At 45.2% G+C, this 24,287-nt stretch overlaps 1 protein-coding gene across 1 annotated transcript in view; it reads left to right on the top strand.

Annotated features, from left to right (window-relative positions):
* The window catches only part of LOC139572903 (F-actin-uncapping protein LRRC16A-like), a 234,424-nt gene that overhangs the window by 52,288 nt on the left and 157,849 nt on the right, over positions 1-24,287 (top strand). Inside the window, exons 3-4 of the mRNA XM_071395759.1 lie at positions 5,518-5,568; positions 22,557-22,616. Of these exons, the coding sequence (XP_071251860.1) occupies positions 5,518-5,568; positions 22,557-22,616 (111 nt within the window). The remainder of the gene's footprint in view (positions 1-5,517; positions 5,569-22,556; positions 22,617-24,287) is intronic.

Raw genomic sequence — 24,287 nt, 5'->3', positions numbered from 1 at the left:
AGTAGGGAGTTGTAGTTTCCAACAGGCCAATATTCTACATAGTTGAACAGATGTAGTAGGGAGTTGTAGTTTCCAACAGGCCAATATTCTACATAGTTGAACAGATGTAGTAGGCAGTTGTAGTTTCCAACAGGCCAGTATTCTACATAGTTGAACAGATGTAGTAGGGAGTTGTAGTTTCCAACAGGCCAATATTCTACATAGTTGAACAGATGTAGTAGGGAGTTGTAGTTTCCAACAGGCCAATATTCTCTCCCCACTGTGTTTTTCCAGGCCGAGGGGCTTGTGGTGGAGCTGAACCACACATTGATCTCTCTCTCTCTCTCTCTCTCTCTCTCAATTCAATCAAATTCAAATGGACATATATATGTTAACATTGCCAAAGCAAGTGAAGTAGATAATAAACAAAAGTGAAATAAACAATAAAAAATGAACAGTAAACATTACACTCACAGAAGTTCCAAAGGAATAGAGACATTTCAAATGTCATATTATGTTTATATACGGTGTTGTAACGATGTGCAAATAGTTCAAGTACACAAGGGAAAATAAATATGGGTTGTATTTACAATGGTGTTTGTTCTTCACTGGTTGCCCTTTTCTAGTGGCAACAGATCACAAATATTGCTGCTGTGATGTCACACTGTGACACCCGAGAGAGAGAGAGAGAGAGAGAGAGAGAGAGAGAGAGAGAGAGAGAGAGAGAGAGAGAGAGAGAGAGAGAGAGAGAGAGAGAGAGAGAGAGAGAGAGAGAGAGAGAGAGAGAGAGAGAGAGAGAGAGAGAGAGAGAGAGAGAGAGAGAGAGAGAGAGAGAGAGAGAGAGAGAGAGAGAGAGAGAGAGAGAGAGAGAGAGAGAGAGAGAGAGAGAGAGAGAGAGAGAGAGAGAGAGAGAGAGAGAGAGAGAGAGAGAGAGAGAGAGAGAGAGAGAGAGAGAGAGAGAAAAACACACACACACACACACACACACCCATTGAGATTTGCAAGAAAAGTGGTGCAGAACCTGTCAGTCACTGGGCTGGTTGCTCAGTGTTTTGAGAGCTGCAGGGTTTCCTTTATGATCATGCCCAGACCAGGAAGAGATGACAGCAGAGTCATGTAATATCCTGTTGTCCCAGTACAGAGCAGCAGTCTCTGGATCTCTGTCTGCTGTGTGTTGAGTCAAGCAGAGATGAGCTCATTTACCACGGGGCCTCGATGACTGGAGCTCAGTACCTAAAGATGTAGATTCATTGTCCTGTGACAGGCTGTATAAATGCGTCTGTCTGTCTCTTTGCGGGAGTCACGTGTGTGCGATGATGCTTAGTCAGAGAAGGCCCCATGGCAGTAGCTAAAACAGGAACATCTCTGATATGGGTGAACGACCTCATTTGAGTTGAGTATAATGATTCTCATTCCCAACCTAATTATGGAACTGAATCACTCTGTGGAGGACAGGGAACTGAATCACTCTGTGGAGGACAGGGAACTGAATCACTCTGTGGAGGACAGGGAACTGAATCACTCTGTGGAGGACAGGGAACTGAATCACTCTGGAGGACAGGGAACTGAATCACTCTGTGGAGGACAGGGAACTGAATCACTCTGTGGAGGACAGGGAACTGAATCACTCTGTGGTGGACAGGGAACTGAATCACTCTGTGGAGGACAGGGAACTGAATCACTCTGGAGGACAGGGAACTGAATCACTCTGTGGAGGACAGGGAACTGAATCACTCTGTGGAGGACAGGGAACTGAATCACTCTGGAGGACAGGGAACTGAATCACTCTGTGGAGGACAGGGAACTGAATCACTCTGTGGAGGACAGGGAACTGAATCACTCTGTGGAGGACAGGGAACTGAATCACTCTGTGGAGGACAGGGAACTGAATCACTCTGTGGAGGACAGGGAACTGAATCACTCTGTGGAGGACAGGGAACTGAATCAGGCAGATTATGGAGAAAAGAGACGTATTTTTCTACATTCCAAATAGGTTGCCATTTCAACTCAGTAGTCCACTATATAGGGAATAGGGTTCCATTTCAACTCAGTAGTCCACTATATAGGGAACAGGGTACCATTTCAACTCAGTAGTCCACTATATAGGGAATAGGGTTCCATTTCAACTCAGTAGTCCACTATATAGGGAATAGGGTACCATTTCAACGCAGTAGTCCACTATATAGGGAATAGGGTTCCATTTCAACGCAGTAGTCCACTATATAGGGAATAGGGTTCCATTTCAACTCAGTAGTCCACTATATAGGGAATATGGTTCCATTTCAACGCAGTAGTCCACTATATAGGCAACAGGGTTCCATTTAAACTCAGTAGTCCACTATATAGGGAACAGGGTTCCATTTCAACTCAGTAGTCCACTATATAGGGAACAGGGTACCATTTCAACTCCGTAGTCCACTATATAGGGAATAGGGTTCCATTTCAACTCAGTAGTCCACTATATAGGGAATAGGGTTCCATTTCAACTCAGTAGTCCACTATATAGGGAATAGGGTTCCATTTCAACTCAGTAGTCCACTATATAGGGAATAGGGTTCCATTTCAACTCAGTAGTCCACTATATAGGGAATAGGGTTCCATTTCAACTCAGTAGTCCACTATATAGGGAATAGGGTTCCATTTCAACTCAGTAGTCCACTATATAGGGAATAGGGTTCCATTTCAACTCAGTAGTCCACTATATAGGGAACAGGGTTCCATTTCAACTCAGTAGTCCACTATATAGGGAATAGGGTTCCATTTCAACTCAGTAGTCCACTATATAGGGAATAGGGTTCCATTTCAACTCAGTAGTCCACTATATAGGGAATAGGGTTCCATTTCAACTCAGTAGTCCACTATATAGGGAACAGGGTACCATTTCAACTCAGTAGTCCACTATATAGGGAATAGGGTTCCATTTCAACTCAGTAGTCCACTATATAGGGAACAGGGTACCATTTCAACTCAGTAGTCCACTATATATGGAATAGGGTTCCATTTCAACTCAGTAGTCCACTATATAGGGAATAGGGTTCCATTTCAACTCAGTAGTCCACTATATAGGGAATAGGGTTCCATTTCAACGCAGTAGTCCACTATATAGGGAATAGGGTACCATTTCAACTCAGTAGTCCACTATATAGGGAATAGGGTTCCATTTCAACTCAGTAGTCCACTATATAGGGAATAGGGTTCCATTTCAACTCAGTAGTCCACTATATAGGGAATAGGGTTCCATTTCAACTCAGTAGTCCACTATATAGGGAATAGGGTTCCATTTCAACTCAGTAGTCCACTATATAGGGAACAGGGTACCATTTCAACTCAGTAGTCCACTATATAGGGAATAGGGTACCATTTCAACTCAGTAGTCCACTATATAGGGAATAGGGTTCCATTTCAACTCAGTAGTCCACTATATAGGGAATAGGGTTCCATTTCAACTCAGTAGTCCACTATATAGGGAATAGGGTTCCATTTCAACTCAGTAGTCCACTATATAGGGAATAGGGTTCCATTTCAACTCAGTAGTCCACTATATAGGGAATAGGGTTCCATTTCAACTCAGTAGTCCACTATATAGGGAATAGGGTGCCATTTGGAACACAGACATGGTGATGTGTTGTAATGGCCTGGTTTGGTTTAGAATCATAGATTCTTTTTTAAGGATTCTTCCTGAGAGGGAGAGACTATTCCAGTATTGTTCCTATTTTTAAAGAATTGTACACAAAACCATGAGCAATTGGTGCTCTTTAAAAGAGAGAGAGAGAGAGAGAGAGAGAGAGAGGCGAGGCCACAGCACACAGAGGTTGTCTCTCTGAATCTAGTCACGTCAGGGGGAGAGGAGACCCAGCAAGACGAGTCCATTCCTCTATCTGTCTCTCTCTTCTCTCTCATTCTCTCTCTTCCCCCTGTTCTCAGGCCCTGTGGGGTCACTCTAAATGTCCCTCAGCCAAAACAAACATCCCTCACTGTCCTCTTCTGCTGGAAGGAGGCCATCTTGCCCAGGCCTTGTTTTTAAACATGACATGGTGGAAAACTTCTCCTTTTGACTCCGCTGGTGACTGGTGTGTTCCCCCGTATCTTCCTCATTTTCCCCTGGGGGTTTTCCCCGTCCTTCCCTGTTTCTGTTCTGTTCTATCAGACAAACTCAGGTGAATGTCAAGTCAGTAATGTGCTTGTCTGTCAGTGTTTTTCTGCTCAACCTGTCACACATGTTCAGAAAGGTATTTTCATCATGATAAACTTTTGATACTTGTTGCTGCCTTGTAGTTGCTGCCTTGGAGTGGCTGTGTGATTAATTACAGCTGCCTTGTAGTTGCTGCCTTGTAGTTGCTGTGTGATGATCTACAGCTGCCTTGTAGTTGCTGTGTGATGATCTACAGCTGCCTTGTAGTTGCTGTGTGATGTTCTACAGCTGCCTTGTAGTTGCTGTGTGATGATCTACAGCTGCCTTGTAGTTGCTGTGTGATGTTCTACAGCTGCCTTGTAGTTGCTGTGTGATGTTCTACAGCTGCCTTGTAGTTGCTGTGGGATGTTCTACAGCTGCCTTGTAGTTGCTGTGTGATGATCTACAGCTGCCTTGTAGTTGCTGTGTGATGTTCTACTGCTGCCTTGTAGTTGCTGTGTGATGTTCTACTGCTGCCTTGTAGTTACTGTGTGATGTTCTACAGCTGCCTTGTAGTTGCTGTGTGATGTTCTACAGCTGCCTTGTAGTTGCTGTGTGATGTTCTACAGCTGCCTTGTAGTTGCTGTGTGATGTTCTACAGCTGCCTTGTAGTTGCTGTGGGATGTTCTACTGCTGCCTTGTAGTTGCTGTGTGATATTCTACAGCTGCCTTGTAGTTGCTGTGGGATGTTCTACAGCTGCCTTGTAGTTGCTGTGTGATGTTCTACAGCTGCCTTGTAGTTACTGTGTGATGTTCTACAGCTGCCTTGTAGTTGCTGTGTGATGTTCTACAGCTGCCTTGTAGTTGCTGTGTGATGTTCTACTGCTGCCTTGTAGTTGCTGGGTGATGTTCTACAGCTGCCTTGTAGTTGCTGTGTGATGTTCTACAGCTGCCTTGTAGTTGCTGTGTGATGTTCTACAGCTGCCTTGTAGTTGCTGTGTGATGTTCTACAGCTGCCTTGTAGTTGCTGTGTGATGTTCTACAGCTGCCTTGTAGTTGCTGTGTGATGTTCTACTGATGCCTTGTAGTTGCTGTGTGATGTTCTACACCTGCCTTGTAGTTGCTGTGTGATGTTCTACTGCTGCCTTGTAGTTGCTGTGTGATGATCTACAGCTGCCTTGTAGTTGCTGTGTGATGTTCTACAGCTGCCTTGTAGTTGCTGTGTGATGTTCTACAGCTGCCTTGTAGTTGCTGTGTGATGTTCTACTGCTGCCTTGTAGTTGCTGTGTGATGTTCTACAGCTGCCTTGTAGTTGCTGTGTGATGTTCTACTGCTGCCTTGTAGTTGCTGTGTGATGTTCTACTGCTGCCTTGTAGTTGCTGTGTGATGATCAACTTATTTGTTTATTTTCTCTCTGTTTTTCTCAGGCTCTTGCATCTCACCGGGCCTACCTCCTGACTGCACGCATCCCTAGCAAGGTAAGAACAGCCACATACAGCTCATAGACCTGTCTCTTCTAGGTCAACTAGGAAACTACTCTGGCCAGCCACATACAGCTCATAGGCCTGTCTCTTCTAGGTCAACTAGGAAACTACTCTGGCCAGCCACATACAGCTCATAGGCCTGTCTCTTCTAGGTCAACTAGGAAACTACTCTGGCCAGCCACATACAGCTCATAGGCCTGTCTCTTCTAGGTCAACTAGGAAACTACTCTGACCAGCCACATACAGCTCATAGGCCTGTCTCTTCTAGGTCAACTACGAAACTACTCTGGCCAGCCACATACAGCTCATAGGCCTGTCTCTTCTAGGTCAACTAGGAAACTACTCTGACCAGCCACATACAGCTCATAGGCCTGTCTCTTCTAGGTCAACTAGGAAACTACTCTGACCAGCCACATACAGCTCATAGGCCTGTCTCTTCTAGGTCAACTAGGAAACTACTCTGACCAGCCACATACAGCTCATAGACCTGTCTCTTCTAGGTCAACTAGGAAACTACTCTGACCAGCCACATACAGCTCATAGGCCTGTCTCTTCTAGGTCAACTAGGAAACTACTCTGGCCAGCCACATACAGCTCATAGTCCTGTCTCTTCTAGGTCAACTAGGAAACTACTCTGGCTGGCACATACAGCTCATAGACCTGTCTCTTCTAGGTCAACTAGGAAACTACTCTGACCACAGTCCACTGGTCCTGGGTCACAGTCCACTGGTCCTTGGTCACAGTCCACTGGTCCTTGGTCACAGTCCACTGGTCCTTGGTCCTAGTCTGCTGGTCCTTGGTCACAGTCCACTGGTCCTTGGTCACAGTCCACTGGTCCTTGGTCACAGTCCACTGGTCCTTGGTCACAGTCCACTGGTCCTTGGTCACAGCCCACTGGTCCTTGGTCACAGCCCACTGGTCCTTGGTCCTAGTCTGCTGGTCCTTGATCCCAGTCCACTGGTCCTTGGTCACAGTCCACTGGTCCTTGGTCCTAGTCCACTGGTCCTTGGTCACAGTCCACTGGTCCTTGGTCACAGTCCACTGGTCCTTGGTCCTAGTCCACTGGTCCTTGGTCACAGTCCACTGGTCCTTGGTCACAGTCCACTGGTCCTTGGTCCTAGTCCACTGGTCCTTGGTCACAGTCCACTGGTCCTTGGTCCCAGTCCACTGGTCCTTGGTCCTAGTCTGCTGGTACTTGATCACAGTCCACTGGTCCTTGGTCCCAGTCCACTGGTCCTTGGTCCCAGTCCACTGGTCCTTGGTCACAGTCCACTGGTCCTTGGTCACAGTCCACTGGTCCTTGGTCACGGTCCACTGGTCCTTGGTCACGGTCCACTGGTCCTTGGTCCCGGTCCACTGGTCCTTGGTCACAGTCCACTGGTCCTTGGTCACAGCCCACTGGTCCTTGGTCCCAGTCCACTGGTCCTTGGTCCCAGTCCGCTGGTCCTTGGTCCTAGTCAGCTGGTACTTGATCACAGTCCACTGGTCCTTGGTCACAGTCCACTGGTCCTTGGTCACAGTCCACTGGTCCTTGGTCACAGTCCACTGGTCCTTGGTCACAGTCCACTGGTCCTTGGTCACAGTCCACTGGTCATTGGTCCTAGTCTGCTGGTCCTTGGTCACAGTCCACTGGTCCTTGGTCACAGTCCACTGGTCCTTGGTCACAGTCCACTGGTCCTTGGTCACAGTCCACTGGTCCTTGGTCCCAGTCCACTGGTCCCCGTCCACTGGTCCTTGGTCCCAGTCCACTGGTCCTTGGTCACAGTCCACTGGTCCTTGATCACAGTCCACTGGTCCTTGGTCACAGTCCACTGGTCCTTGGTCACAGTCCACTGGTCCTTGGTCACAGTCCACTGGTCCTTGGTCACAGTCCACTGGTCCTTGATCACAGTCCACTGGTCCTTGGTCCCAGTCCACTGGTCCTTGGTCACAGCCCACTGGCCCTTGGTCACAGCCCACTGGCCCTTGGTCACAGCCCACTGGCCCTTGGTCACAGTCCACTGGTCCTTGGTCACAGTCCACTGGTCCTTGGTCCCAGTCCACTGGTCCTTGATCACAGTCCACTGGTCCTTGGTCACAGTCCACTGGTCATTGGTCACAGCCCACTGGTCCTTGATCACAGTCCACTGGTCCTTGATCACAGTCCACTGGTCCTTGGTCCCAGTCCACTGGTCCTTGGTCCCAGTCCACTGGCCCTTGTTTTCATATGCAGCCACAGCACAGTGCAACACAGTAATACAGTACAAATGTACCAGTTATCAGATGGTCTGTCAGCTGTGTGTCTATATCGGCTTACAGTGACCCCCGTTCTGAAACACTAACCTTTTCCCTGTAGACTGGCCAGAGCTGTCTACTCTATTCTGTACTCCTCCCCTCCCCTCTCCTCTCCTCTCCTCTCCTCTCCTCTCCTCTCCTCTCCTCTCCTCTCCCCTCCTCTCCTCTCCTCTCCCCTCCCCTCCCCTCTCCTCTCCTCTCCTCTCCTCTCCTCTCCTCTCTCCCCCTGGCGTCGTTAGTAGATTAGAGATGTCAATGGAACTTGACCCTGAAGAAAGCCTGCTGACCCCGAGTGACCCCTGGTGATCTCTGGAAACCCTACATGTGGTCCTAGTGACCCCTGGTGATCTCTGGTAACCCCTACATGTGGTCCTAAGCAGTGGCGCTGATCACCTCCACTGGATCCTAGAGGATAACCTCCACTGGACCATAGAGGACCACCTCCACTGGATCCTAGAGGAGCACCTCCACTGGATCCTAGAGGATCACCTCCACTGGATCCTAGAGGATCACCTCCACTGGACCATAGAGGACCACCTCCACTGGATCCTAGAGGATCACCTCCACTGGATCCTAGAGGACCACCTCCACTAGATCCTAGAGGAGCACCTCCACTGGATCCTAGAGGATCACCTCCAATAGATCCTAGAGGATCACCTGCACTGGATCCTAGAGGATCACCTCCACTGGATCCTAGAGGATCACCTCCACTGGATCCTAGAGGACCACCTCCACTAGATCATAGAGGATCACCTCCACTGGATCCTAGAGGAGCACCTCCACTGGATCCTAGAGGACCACCTCCACTAGATCCTAGAGGATCACCTCCACTGGACCATAGAGGACCACCTCCACTGGACCATAGAGGAGCACCTCCACTGGATCCTAGAGGATCACCTCCACTAGATCCTAGAGGATCACCTCCACTGGACCATAGAGGACCACCTCCACTGGATCCTAGAGGATCACCTCCACTGGATCCTAGAGGACCACCTCCACTGGATCCTAGAGGACCACCTCCACTGGATCCTAGAGGACCACCTCCACTAGATCCTAGAGGATCACCTCCACTGGATCCTAGAGGACCACCTCCACTGGATCCTAGAGGATCACCTCCACTAGATCCTAGAGGACCACCTCCACTGGATCCCAGGTCACTGGGTGATAGGACAGCAGTGTATTTACCAACACACCATGGAGTTGTCGGAATGTCCACTGAACAGATTCTTACATTGAATCCTCATTAATTTGTTATCCTTCAATAGATACAGTAGCTACAGGCAGAAGTTCTGAAGTTATTCTGCAGAACGATGTTCATTGAATCCAGACTGAGGATGTCCTGACTATCACTTCCTGGACAGAGATCTACACCAGGTCTTACAGGAGGAATGTACAGGATCCTCTTATCAGTGTGTCTGACTATCACGGCCTGCACAGAGATCTACACCAGGTCTTACAGGAGGAATGTACAGGATACTCTTATCAGTCTGTCTGACTATCACGGCCTGCAGAGGATGCATTGTAGCAGTAGGAGAGGAGATTCTTCAGCTATAGATTAGTAGCCGTCTCTGAGGCCAGTGTAAAATCTCTTCCTCCCCTCTGTAAGAGTTGGTCTGCAGGGGTCTCTCTCTCTTTCTCCCCTCCTACCCTCTCTCTCTCTCTTTCTCCCCTCCTACCCTCTCTCTCTCTCTTTCTCCCCTCCTACCCTCTCTCTCTCTCTTTCTCCCCTCCTACCCTCTCTCTTTCTCTTTCTCCCCTCCTACCCTCTCTCTCTCACAGTTCATGTTGGTTTAGAACCAGTCTCCCACCACCACAGTGGTGCTGTCTTCCTCTGTGAGTCTGTCTCTGTGAACAATAGCCTGCAGCAGCAGCCAGGCCTGTGTGTTTAGGTAAGGTTATGTTAGGTGTGGTGCTGTGTCCATTGTCCTGGGGCCTTGGTTTAATCCCTGCTCTGAGCTCTGAGCTCTGTCTCTACACACACAACCACACACACAACCACACCCACACAAGCACATACGCACACGCATACACAAAAGCACACACACCACCACACAACCACACACACAAGCACACACACACAAGCACATACGCACATGCATACACACAAGCACACACACAACCACACACACACCCACCCGCACGCAGACAGACACACAAGCACACACATGCACGCACACCCACACGCATGCACGCACACACACACACACACACGAGGTCTGTGAAGCCTATCATCCAACCCACCCTGAGTGTGTAACTTTAACAGTGGTCATGGCAGGGTTTTACTACAGCCCTGCACCGTTCAGATGCATCATTACTGTCAACATGACACTGATTGACTTTGTGTATTTGACGTGATGATATGCAGTTAAGATGGCAGCAGGTCTTGCATCATCTCTGTAATCTCTGCTGGGCTGAGCATGCAGTCTTAATACATGGTCCTAGAGTCATTGTCTGACTACTGTAAGGACAGATATCAGAGAGACAGACTACTGTAAGGACAGATATCAGAGAGACAGACTCCTGTAAGGACAGATATCAGAGAGACAGACTACTGTAAGGACAGATATCAGAGAGACAGACTACTGTAAGGACAGATATCAGAGAGACAGACTACTGTAAGGACAGATATCAGAGAGACAGACTACTGTAAGGACAGATATCAGAGAGACAGACTACTGTAAGGACAGATATCAGAGAGACAGACTACTGTAAGGACAGATATCAGAGAGACAGACTACTGTAAGGACAGATATCAGAGAGACAGACTACTGTAAGGACAGATATCAGAGAGACAGACTACTGTAAGGACTGATATCAGAGAGACAGACTACTGTAAGGACAGATATCAGAGAGACAGACTACTGTAAGGACAGATATCAGAGAGACAGTCTACTGTAAGGACAGATATCAGAGACAGAATACTGTAAGGACAGATATCAGAGAGACAGACTACTGTAAGGACAGATATCAGAGAGACAGACTACTGTAAGGACAGATATCAGAGAGACAGACTACTGTAAGGACAGATATCAGAGAGACAGACTACTGTAAGGACAGATATCAGAGAGACAGACTACTGTAAGGACAGATATCAGAGAGACAGACTACTGTAAGGACAGATATCAGAGAGACAGACTACTGTAAGGACAGATATCAGAGAGACAGACTACTGTAAGGACAGATATCAGAGAGACAGACTACTGTAAGGACAGATATCAGAGAGACAGTCTACTGTCAGGACAGATATCAGAGAGACAGACTACTGTAAGGACAGATATCAGAGAGACAGACTACTGTAAGGACAGATATCAGAGAGACAGACTACTTTAAGGACAGATATCAGAGAGACAGTCTACTGTCAGGACAGATATCAGAGAGACAGACTACTGTAAGGACAGATATCAGAGAGACAGACTACTGTAAGGACAGATATCAGAGAGACAGACTACTGGAAGGACAGATATCAGAGAGACAGACTACTGTAAGGACAGATATCAGAGAGACAGACTACTGGAAGGACAGATATCAGAGAGACAGACTACTGTAAGGACAGATATCAGAGAGACAGACTACTGTAAGGACAGATATCAGAGAGACAGACTACTGTAAGGACAGATATCAGAGAGACAGTCTACTGTAAGGACAGATATCAGAGAGACAGACTACTGTAAGGACAGATATCAGAGAGACAGACTACTGTAAGGACAGATATCAGAGAGACAGACTACTGTAAGGACAGATATCAGAGAGACAGACTACTGTAAGGACAGATATCAGAGAGACAGACTACTGTAAGGACAGATATCAGAGAGACAGACTACTATAAGGACAGATATCAGAGAGACAGACTACTGTAAGGACAGATATCAGAGAGACAGACTACTGTAAGGACAGATATCAGAGAGACAGACTACTGTAAGGACAGATATCAGAGAGACAGACTACTGTAAGGACAGATATCAGAGAGACAGACTACTGTAAGGACAGATATCAGAGAGACAGACTACTGTAAGGACAGATATCAGAGAGACAGACTACTGTAAGGACAGATATCAGAGAGACAGACTACTGTAAGGACAGATATCAGAGAGACAGACTACTGTAAGGACAGATATCAGAGAGACAGACTACTATAAGGACAGATATCAGAGAGACAGACTACTGTAAGGACAGATATCAGAGAGACAGACTACTGTAAGGACAGATATCAGAGAGACAGACTACTGTAAGGACAGATATCAGAGAGACAGACTACTGTAAGGACAGATATCAGAGAGACAGACTACTGTAAGGACAGATATCAGAGAGACAGACTACTGTAAGGACAGATATCAGAGAGACAGACTACTGTAAGGACAGATATCAGAGAGACAGACTACAGTAAGGACAGATATCAGAGAGACAGACTACTGTAAGGACAGATATCAGAGAGACAGACTACTGTAAGGACAGATATCAGAGAGACAGACTACTGTAAGGACAGATATCAGAGAGACAGACTACAGTAAGGACAGATATCAGAGAGACAGACTACTGTAAGGACAGATATCAGAGAGACAGACTACTGTAAGGACAGATATCAGAGAGACAGACTACTGTAAGGACAGATATCAGAGAGACAGACTACTGTAAGGACAGATATCAGAGAGACAGACTACTGTAAGGACAGATATCAGAGAGACAGACTACTGTAAGGACAGTTATCAGAGAGACAGACTACTGTAAGGACAGATATCAGAGAGACAGACTACTGTAAGGACAGATATCAGAGAGACAGACTACTGTAAGGACAGATATCAGAGAGACAGACTACAGTAAGGACAGATATCAGAGAGACAGACTACTGTAAGGACAGATATCAGAGAGACAGACTACTGTAAGGACAGATATCAGAGAGACAGACTACTGTAAGGACAGATATCAGAGAGACAGACTACAGTAAGGACAGATATCAGAGAGACAGACTACTGTAAGGACAGATATCAGAGAGACAGACTACTGTAAGGACAGATATCAGAGAGACAGACTACTGTAAGGACAGATATCAGAGAGACAGACTACTGTAAGGACAGATATCAGAGAGACAGACTACTGTAAGGACAGATATCAGAGAGACAGACTACTGTAAGGACAGATATCAGAGAGACAGACTACTGTAAGGACAGATATCAGAGAGACAGACTACTGTAAGGACAGATATCAGAGAGACAGACTACTGTAAGGACAGATATCAGAGAGACAGACTACTGTAAGGACAGATATCAGAGAGACAGATGGATAATAAACGAGTGACTGAATTATACAATTAGTCACGCCTCTGCTTTCTGACAGCACCTCTCAGCAGGCTGCAGCTATTGGCTGGCTCAGACATGGATGGACCTCTTTCATTCTTCACTCTTTTCCTCTTCCTCACTATATCTAATCCAATACAACTGCTAATGTGATATTCTCTAGTGGGACGGGCCTAGATACGCCTCCGTGGACATGTCTGTCAATGTTTGTATACTCTGTGAGGGAGAGGAGTGAACGTGACTGAGAACAAGTGATTCATAGATGCGTTTACGTTCACAGTTCACAGCTAGATATTGTAGATGTGTACCTTTTTGTCTTGGATATTCAGCAAGTCTGAATAAAGACTTATAAAGACATTTGAGGTCGGCTAAAATAAGGATTTTCAGGTCGACTACAGGGACTGACTCTGCTGGTAGGCCTTCTGGAATACAGTAACTATCAGAGAGACAGACTACTGTAAGGAATACAGTAACTATGAGACAGGAGGGTCCAGCTGGCTGGTAGGCCTTCTGGAATACAGTAACTATCAGAGAGACAGACTACTGTAAGGAATACAGTAACTATCAGAGAGACAGACTACTGTAAGGAATACAGTAACTATGAGACAGGAGGGTCCAGCTGGCTGGTAGGCCTTCTGGAATACAGTAACTATCAGAGAGACAGACTACTGTAAGGAATACAGTAACTATGAGACAGGAGGGTCCAGCTGGCTGGTAGGCCTTCTGGAATACAGTAACTAGGACACAGGAGATTCCAGCTGGCTGGTAGGCCTTCTGGAATACAGTAACTATCAGAGAGACAGACTACTGTAAGGAATACAGTAACTAGGACACAGGAGGGACCAGCTGGCTGGTAGGCCTTCTGGAATACAGTAACTATGACACAGGAGGGTCCAGCTGGCTGGTAGGCCTTCTGGAATACAGTAACTAGGACACAGGAGGGACCAGCTGGCTGGTAGGCCTTCTGGAATACAGTAACTATGACACAGGAGGGTCCAGCTGGCTGGTAGGCCTTCTGGAATACAGTAACTAGGACACAGGAGGGTCCAGCTGGCTGGTAGGCCTTCTGGAATACAGTAACTATGAGACAGGAGGGTCCAGCTGGCTGGTAGGCCTTCTGGAATACAGTAACTATGAGACAGGAGGGTCCAGCTGGCTGGTAGGCCTTCTGGAATACAGTAACTAGGACACAGGAGGGTCCAGCTGGCTGGTAGGCCTTCTGGAATACAGTAACTAGGACACAGGAGGGTTCAGCTGACTGGTAGGCCTTCTGGAATACAGTAACTAGGACACAGGAGGGTCCAGCTGGCTGGTAGGCCTTCTGGAATACAGTAACTAGGACACAGGAGGGTTCAGCTGACTGGTAGGCCTTCTGGAATACAGTAACTAGGACACAGGAGGATCCAGCTGGCTGGTAGGCCTTCTGGAATACAGTAACTAGGACACAGGAGGGTCCAGCTGGCTGGTAGGCCTTCTGGAATACAGTAACTAGGACACAGGAGGGTTCAGCTGGCTGGTAGGCCTTCTGGAATACAGTAACTATCAGAGAGACAGACTACTGTAAGGAATACAGTAACTATCAGAGAGACAGACTACTGTAAGGAATACAGTAACTATGAGACAGGAGGGTCCAGCTGGCTGGTAGGCCTTCTGGAATACAGTAACTATCAGAGAGACAGACTACTGTAAGGAATACAGTAACTATGAGACAGGAGGGTCCAGCTGGCTGGTAGGCCTTCTGGAATACAGTAACTAGGACACAGGAGATTCCAGCTGGCTGGTAGGCCTTCTGGAATACAGTAACTATCAGAGAGACAGACTACTGTAAGGAATACAGTAACTAGGACACAGGAGGGACCAGCTGGCTGGTAGGCCTTCTGGAATACAGTAACTATGACACAGGAGGGTCCAGCTGGCTGGTAGGCCTTCTGGAATACAGTAACTAGGACACAGGAGGGACCAGCTGGCTGGTAGGCCTTCTGGAATACAGTAACTATGACACAGGAGGGTCCAGCTGGCTGGTAGGCCTTCTGGAATACAGTAACTAGGACACAGGAGGGACCAGCTGGCTGGTAGGCCTTCTGGAATACAGTAACTATGAGACAGGAGGGTCCAGCTGGCTGGTAGGCCTTCTGGAATACAGTAACTAGGACACAGGAGGGTCCAGCTGGCTGGTAGGCCTTCTGGAATACAGTAACTAGGACACAGGAGGGTCCAGCTGGCTGGTAGGCCTTCTGGAATACAGTAACTATGAGACAGGAGGGTCCAGCTGGCTGGTAGGCCTTCTGGAATACAGTAACTAGGACACAGGAGGGTCCAGCTGGCTGGTAGGCCTTCTGGAATACAGTAACTATGAGACAGGAGGGTCCAGCTGGCTGGTAGGCCTTCTGGAATACAGTAACTAGGACACAGGAGGGTCCAGCTGGCTGGTAGGCCTTCTGGAATACAGTAACTAGGACACAGGAGGGTTCAGCTGGCTGGTAGGCCTTCTGGAATACAGTAACTAGGACACAGGAGGGTCCAGCTGGCTGGTAGGCCTTCTGGAATACAGTAACTAGGACACAGGAGGGTTCAGCTGACTGGTAGGCCTTCTGGAATACAGTAACTAGGACACAGGAGGATCCAGCTGGCTGGTAGGCCTTCTGGAATACAGTAACTAGGACACAGGAGGGTCCAGCTGGCTGGTAGGCCTTCTGGAATACAGTAACTAGGACACAGGAGGGTTCAGCTGGCTGGTAGGCCTTCTGGAATACAGTAACTATGACACAACAGGGACCTGCTGGTTGAAATGTGTCAGTCAGCCTGAGGGTCAGACAGACAGAGGGTCAGACAGACAGAGGGTCAGACAGACAGAGGGGCAGCCTCTCTCCTCTCTCTGTCCACAGCTACTGCCAAGCCTCAGGAGCACTGTCTGTCTACCTGCCTGGATTAGTCTGGCCATGCTGCCTGGTTCCTGGCTGTGTGCGCGTGTAAGCGTGTGCGTGTGCGTGTGTGTGTGTATGTGTGTGTTTTACCCATTTCATATGTATATACTGTATTCTAGTCAAGGCCACCCTATTCAACTATTGCACCACATATACTATTCTATCCACGTATCCTACAGCTATACTATATATTATATCAATATACTGTCCATTATGTCTACATATCCCATCACGTATTCTACAGATATACTATATATTATATCAATATACTGTCCATTATGTCTACATATCCCATCACGTATTCTACAGATATACTATATATTATATCAATATACTGTCCATTATGTCTACACATCCCATCACGTATTCTACAGATATACTATATATTATATCAATATACTGTCCATTATGTCTACACATCCCATCACGTATTCTACAGATATACTATATATTATATCAATATACTGTCCATAATGTCTACACATCCCATCACATATTCTACATACTATATATTATATCAATATATTGTCCATAATGTCTATACATCACATATATATATTATATACATATTCTATCCACATACTGTCCATAATGTCTATACATCACATATATATATTTATACATATTCTATCCACATACTGTCCATAATGTCTATACATCCCATCACATATATATATATTTATACATATTCTATCCACATACTGTCCATAATGTCTATACATCCCATCACATATATATATATTATATACATATTCTATCCACATACTGTCCATAATGTCTATACATCCCATCACATATATATATATTATATACATATTCTATCCACATACTGTCCATAATGTCTATACATCCCATCACATATATATATATTATATACATATTCTATCCACATACTGTCCATAATGTCTATACATCACATCACATATATATATTATATACATATTCTATCCACATACTGTCCATAATATCTACACATCACATCACATATATATATATTTATATGCCGGACTCCATCATTGCTCGTATTAATATTTCTATGTTTCTTAATTACATTATTTTACTTTTTATATTTGTGTATATTGTTGTGTATTGTTGTGTATTGTTGTGTATTGTTAGATATTTCTGCACCGTTGGAGCTAGGAACACAAGCATTTCACTACACCCGCAATAACATCTGCTAAATATGTGAATGTGACCAATACCATTTGATTTGTGTGTGTGTTTGTTTGTCTATGTGTGTGTGTCTGTGTGTATTAATTCACAGTATGGTACGTGTGTCCAGGTGTGTGTGTGTGTGTGCACATTTGTAATGTGTGCATCCGGTGTGAACCAACTTCACTTCCTTTTTTGGAATGGAATGCTAGACGACCATGTTGTTTGGAAACTTCCTGTTTCAAAGGACCTGAGAAGGAGAAGAAGTGGAGGATAACTTCCTGTTTCAAAGGACCTGAGAAGGAGAAGAAGTGGAGGATAACTTCCTGTTTCAAAGGACCTGAGAAGGAGAAGAAGTGGAGGATAACTTCCTGTTTCAAAGGACCTGAGAAGGAGAAGAAGTGGAGGATAACTTCCTGTTTCAAAGGACCTGAGAAGGAGAAGAAGTGGAGGATAACTTCCTGTTTCAAAGGACCTGAGAAGGAGAAGAAGTGGAGGATAACTTCCTGTTTCAAAGGACCTGAGAAGGAGAAGAAGTGGAGGATAACTTCCTGTTTCAAAGGACCTGAGAAGGAGAAGAAGTGGAGGATAACTTCCTGTTTCAAAGGACCTGAGAAGGAGAAGAAGTGGAGGATAACTTCCTGTTTCAAAGGACCTGAGAAGGAGAAGAAGTGGAGGATAACTTCCTGTTTCAAAGGACCTGAGAAGGAGAAGAAGTGGATGATAACTTCCTGTTTCAAAGGACCTGAGAAGGAGAAGAAGTGGAGGATAACTTCCTGTTTCAAAGGATCTGAGAAGGAGAAAAAGTGGATGATAACTTCCTGTTTCAAAGGACCTGAGAAAGAGAAGAAGTGGATGATAACTTCCTGTTTCAAAGGACCTGAGAAGGAGAAGAAGTGGATGATAACTTCCTGTTTCAAAGGACCTGAGAAGGAGAAGAAGTGGATGATAACTTCCTGTTTCAAAGGACCTGAGAAGGAGAAAAAGTGGATGATAACTTCCTGTTTCAAAGGACCTGAGAAGGAGAAAAAGTGGAGGATAACTTCCTGTTTCAAAGGACCTGAGAAGGAGAAGAAGTGGATGATAACTTCCTGTTTCAAAGGACCTGAGAAGGAGAAAAAGTGGATGATAACTTCCTGTTTCAAAGGACCTGAGAAGGAGAAAAAGTGGATGATAACTTCCTGTTTCAAAGGACCTGAGAAGGAGAAGAAGTGGAGGATAACTTCCTGTTTCAAAGGACCTGAGAAGGAGAAGAAGTGGAGGATAACTTCCTGTTTCAAAGGACCTGAGAAGGAGAAGAAGTGGAGGATAACTTCCTGTTTCAAAGGACCTGAGAAGGAGAAGAAGTGGAGGATAACTTCCTGTTTCAAAGGATCTGAGAAGGAGAAGAAGTGGAGGATAACTTCCTGTTTCAAAGGACCTGAGAAGGAGAAGAAGTGGAGGATAACTTCCTGTTTCAAAGGATCTGAGAAGGAGAAAAAGTGGATGATAACTTCCTGTTTCAAAGGACCTGAGAAGGAGAAGAAGTGGAGGATAACTTCCTGTTTCAAAGGACCTGAGAAGGAGAAGAAGTGGAGGATAACTTCCTGTTTCAAAGGATCTGAGAAGGAGAAAAAGTGGATGATAACTTCCTGTTTCAAAGGACCTGAGAAAGAGAAGAAGTGGATGATAACTTCCTGTTTCAAAGGACCTGAGAAGGAGAAGAAGTGGATGATAACTTCCTGTTTCAAAGGACCTGAGAAGGAGAAGAAGTGGATGATAACTTCCTGTTTCAAAGGACCTGAGAAGGAGAAAAAGTGGATGATAACTTCCTGTTTCAAAGGACCTGAGAAGGAGAAAAAGTGGAGGATAACTTCCTGTTTCAAAGGACCTGAGAAGGAGAAGAAGTGGATGATAACTTCCTGTTTCAAAGGACCTGAGAAGGAGAAAAAGTGGATGATAACTTCCTGTTTCAAAGGACCTGAGAAGGAGAAAAAGTGGATGATAACTTCCTGTTTCAAAGGACCTGAGAAGGAGAAGAAGTGGAGGATAACTTCCTGTTTCAAAGGACCTGAGAAGGAGAAAAAGTGGATGATAACTTCCTGTTTCAAAGGACCTGAGAAGGAGAAGAAGTGGAGGATAACTTCCTGTTTCAAAGGACCTGAGAAGGAGAAAAAGTGGATGATAACTTCCTGTTTCAAAGGACCTGAGAAGGAGAAAAAGTGGAGGATAACTTCCTGTTTCAAAGGACCTGAGAAGGAGAAGAAGTGGATGATAACTTCCTGTTTCAAAGGACCTGAGAAGGAGAAAAAGTGGATGATAACTTCCTGTTTCAAAGGACCTGAGAAGGAGAAAAAGTGGATGATAACTTCCTGTTTCAAAGGTCCTGAGAAGGAGAAGAAGTGGAGGATAACTTCCTGTTTCAAAGGACCTGAGAAGGAGAAAAAGTGGATGATAACTTCCTGTTTCAAAGGACCTGAGAAGGAGAAGAAGTGGAGGATAACTTCCTGTTTCAAAGGACCTGAGAAGGAGAAAAAGTGGAGGATAACTTCCTGTTTCAAAGGACCTGAGAAGGAGAAAAAGTGGAGGATAACTTCCTGTTTCAAAGGACCTGAGAAGGAGAAAAAGTGGATGATAACTTCCTGTTTCAAAGGACCTGAGAAGGAGAAGAAGTGGAGGATAACTTCCTGTTTCAAAGGACCTGAGAAGGAGAAGAAGTGGAGGATAACTTCCTGTTTCAAAGGACCTGAGAAGGAGAAGAAGTGGATGATAACTTCCTGTTTCAAAGGACCTGAGAAGGAGAAGAAGTGGAGGATAACTTCCTGTTTCAAAGGATCTGAGAAGGAGAAGAAGTGGAGGATAACTTCCTGTTTCAAAGGACCTGAGAAGGAGAAGAAGTGGAGGATAACTTCCTGTTTCAAAGGACCTGAGAAGGAGAAGAAGTGGAGGATAACTTCCTGTTTCAAAGGACCTGAGAAGGAGAAGAAGTGGAGGATAACTTCCTGTTTCAAAGGACCTGAGAAGGAGAAGAAGTGGAGGATAACTTCCTGTTTCAAAGGACCTGAGAAGGAGAAGAAGTGGAGGATAACTTCCTGTTTCAAAGGACCTGAGAAGGAGAAGAAGTGGAGGATAACTTCCTGTTTCAAAGGACCTGAGAAGGAGAAGAAGTGGAGGATAACTTCCTGTTTCAAAGGACCTGAGAAGGAGAAGAAGTGGAGGATAACTTCCTGTTTCAAAGGACCTGAGAAGGAGAAGAAGTGGAGGATAACTTCCTGTTTCAAAGGACCTGAGAAGGAGAAGAAGTGGATGATATGTTCATGAACGTACATTCTTCCACCTTTGAATCCAGGCCCATATTCATAAAGGGTCTCAGAGTTAAGTGTGATGATCCAGGATCAGGTACCACCGTCCATAAAATCGTATTCGTTATGATCACAAAGGCAAAACTGATCCCAGATCAGCATTTGTACTCTGAGATGCTTCATGATATGATTCTATTTTGAAGCCATACACTTAAATGATGACTCAGCACTGAGGGGGTTGTGTTTGAACAGAAGCAGGTTGGGAAAAGATCCCTGTCCATTCATTTTAGAACGAAGCTATTTTTACACAGCCTTTACACAGACATACAGTCACAGAGGCTGTGTCCCTATTGGCACCCTATTCCCTACGTAGTGCATTGACCAGAGCCCTCTGGGACTAGGGTGGCATTTGAGATGCAGCCTCAGTCACTATTCTGATCTTTCATTATCCTCCTACTGTACCTCATCCATCCATTATCCTCCTACAGTACCTCATACATCCATTATTCTCCTACAGCATCGTTCATCCATTATCCTCCTACGGTATTTCATCCATCCATTATCCTCCTACGGTATTTCATCCATCCATTATCCTCCTACGGTACCTCATCCATCCATTATCCTCTTACAGTATCCATGATCCTCTTACGGTATCCATCCATTATCCTCCAACAGTATCTCGTCCGTCCATTATCCTCCTAGGGTACATCATACATCCCATTATCCCCTACAGTATCTCATATATCCATTATCCTCCTGCAGTATCGCATCCATCCATTATCCTCATACAATATGTTAACAATCCATTATCCTTCTACAGTATATCATCCATCCATTATCCTTCTACAGTATCTCATCCATCCAGAGTAGTATTTACCAGACAGGTCTGAAACACTACTGGGATTGACAGCTGTGTTATATCTGATAACATGAACCCTGACCCGTCCAGAGTAGTATTTACCAGACAGGTCTGAAACACTACTGGGATTGACAGCTGTGTTTATATCTGATAACATGAACCCTGACCTGTCCAGAGTAGTATTTACCAGACAGGTCTGAAACACTACTGGGATTGACAGCTGTGTTATATCTGATAACATGAACCCTGACCCATCCAGAGTAGTATTTACCAGACAGGCCTGAAACACTACTGGGATTGACAGCTGTGTTTATATCTGATAACATGAACCCTGACCCATCCAGAGTAGTATTTACCTGGACAGGTCTGAAACACTACTGGGATTGACAGCTGTGTTATATCTGATAACATGAACCCTGACCCGTCCAGAGTAGTATTTACCAGAAAGGTCTGAAACACTACTGGGATTGACAGCTGTGTTATATCTGATAACATGAACCCTGACCCGTCCAGAGTAGTATTTACCAGACAGGTCTGAAACACTACTGGGATTGACAGCTGTGTTATATCTGATAACATGAACCCTGACCCGTCCAGAGTAGTATTTACCAGACAGGTCTGAAACACTACTGGGATTGACAGCTGTGTTATATCTGATAACATGAACCCTGACCCGTCCAGAGTAGTATTTACCAGACAGGTCTGAAACACTACTGGGATTGACAGCTGTGTTATATCTGATAACATGAACCCTGACCCATCCAGAGTAGTATTTACCAGACAGGCCTGAAACACTACTGGGATTGACAGCTGTGTTATATCTGATAACATGAACCCTGACCCATCCAGAGTAGTATTTACCAGACAGGTCTGAAACACTACTGGGATTGACAGCTGTGTTATATCTGATAACATGAACCCTGACCTGTCCAGAGTAGTATTTACCAGACAGGTCTGAAACACTACTGGGATTGACAGCTGTGTTATATCTGATAACATGAACCCTGACCCGTCCAGAGTAGTATTTACCAGACAGGTCTGAAACACTACTGGGATTGACAGCTGTGTTATATCTGATAACATGAACCCTGACCCATCCAGAGTAGTATTTACCAGACAGGTCTGAAACACTACTGGGATTGACAGCTGTATTATATATCATGATTTCTACATGTATATGTGTTTTATTCTTGTCTTTCAGATTGAACACAACTTCAATTATCTGGAGATACAAGGGATTACCTGTAACAAGCCCACACAGGTCAGAAAACCACCTCTCTGGCTACACCATGTAAACCACCTCTCTGGCTACACCATGTAAACCACCTCTCTGGCTACGCCATGTAAACCACCTCTCTGGCTACGCCATGTAAACCACCTCTCTGGCTACGCCATGTAAACCACCTCTCTGGCTACGCCATGTAAACCACCTCTCTGGCTACGCCATGTAAACCACCTCTCTGGCTACACCATGTAAACCACCTCTCTGGCTACACCATGTAAACCACCTCTCTGGCTACACCATGTAAACCACCTCTCTGGCTACGCCATGTAAACCACCTCTCTGGCTACGCCATGTAAACCACCTCTCTGGCTACGCCATGTAAACCACCTCTCTGGCTACGCCATGTAAACCACCTCTCTGGCTACGCCATGTAAACCACCTCTCTGGCTACACCATGTAAACCACCTCTCTGGCTACGCCATGTAAACCACCTCTCTGGCTACGCCATGTAAACCACCTCTCTGGCTACACCATGTAAACCACCTCTCTGGCTACGCCATGTAAACCACCTCTCTGGCTACACCATGTAAACCACCTCTCTGGCTACGCCATGTAAACCACCTCTCTGGCTACGCCATGTAAACCACCTCTCTGGCTACACCATGTAAACCACCTCTCTGGCTACGCCATGTAAACCACCTCTCTGGCTACACCATGTAAACCACCTCTCTGGCTACGTCATGTAAACCACCTCTCTGGCTACACCATGTAAACCACCTATCTGGCTACGCCATGTAAACCACCTCTCTGGCTACACCATGTAAACCACCTCTCTGGCTACACCATGTAAACCACCTCTCTGGCTACGCCATGTAAACCACCTCTCTGGCTACACCATGTAAACCACCTCTCTGGCTACGCCATGTAACGCTCCAACATTATCATTATCTGATCAGGAATCATCTGTTAGTCAATCATCCATCTGAATTAGGGATAATAGTATTATTACTGGTTGTAATGTTTGTGACAATCACCGTTATATAATATCACCAAGGGTTACTATATTATATAACTGAGTGTTATTATATGATATTACTGAGTGTTACTATATTATATTACTGAGGGTTATTATATGATAGCACTGGGGTTACTATATGATATTACTGAGTGTTACTATATTATATTACTGAGGGTTATTATATGATGTTACTATATGATAGTACTGAGGGTTACTATATGATGTTACTATATGATAGTACTGAGGGTTACTATATGATGTTACTATATTATATTACTGAGGGCTACTATATGATGTTACTATATGATAGTACTGAGGGTTACTATATGATGTTACTATATGATAGTACTGAGGGTTACTATATGATAGTACTGAGGGTTACTATATGATAGTACTGAGGGTTACTATATGATGTTACTATATGATAGTACTGAGGGTTACTATATGATGTTATTATATTATATTACTGAGGGTTACTATATGATAGTACTGAGGGTTACTATATGATAGTACTGAGGGTTACTATATGATGTTATTATATTATATTACTGAGGGTTACTATATGATATTACTGAGGGTTACTATATGATGTTACTATATGATAGTACTGCGGGTTACTATATGATGTTACTATATGATATTACTGAGGGTTATTATATTATATTACTGAGGGTTACTATATGATGTTA

Source organism: Salvelinus alpinus, chromosome 4, assembly GCF_045679555.1.
Source record: "Salvelinus alpinus chromosome 4, SLU_Salpinus.1, whole genome shotgun sequence".
Lineage (NCBI taxonomy): Eukaryota > Metazoa > Chordata > Actinopteri > Salmoniformes > Salmonidae > Salvelinus > Salvelinus alpinus.
Note: the sequence above shows the minus strand (reverse complement) of the source record. Positions and strands in the feature narration are given on the sequence as shown.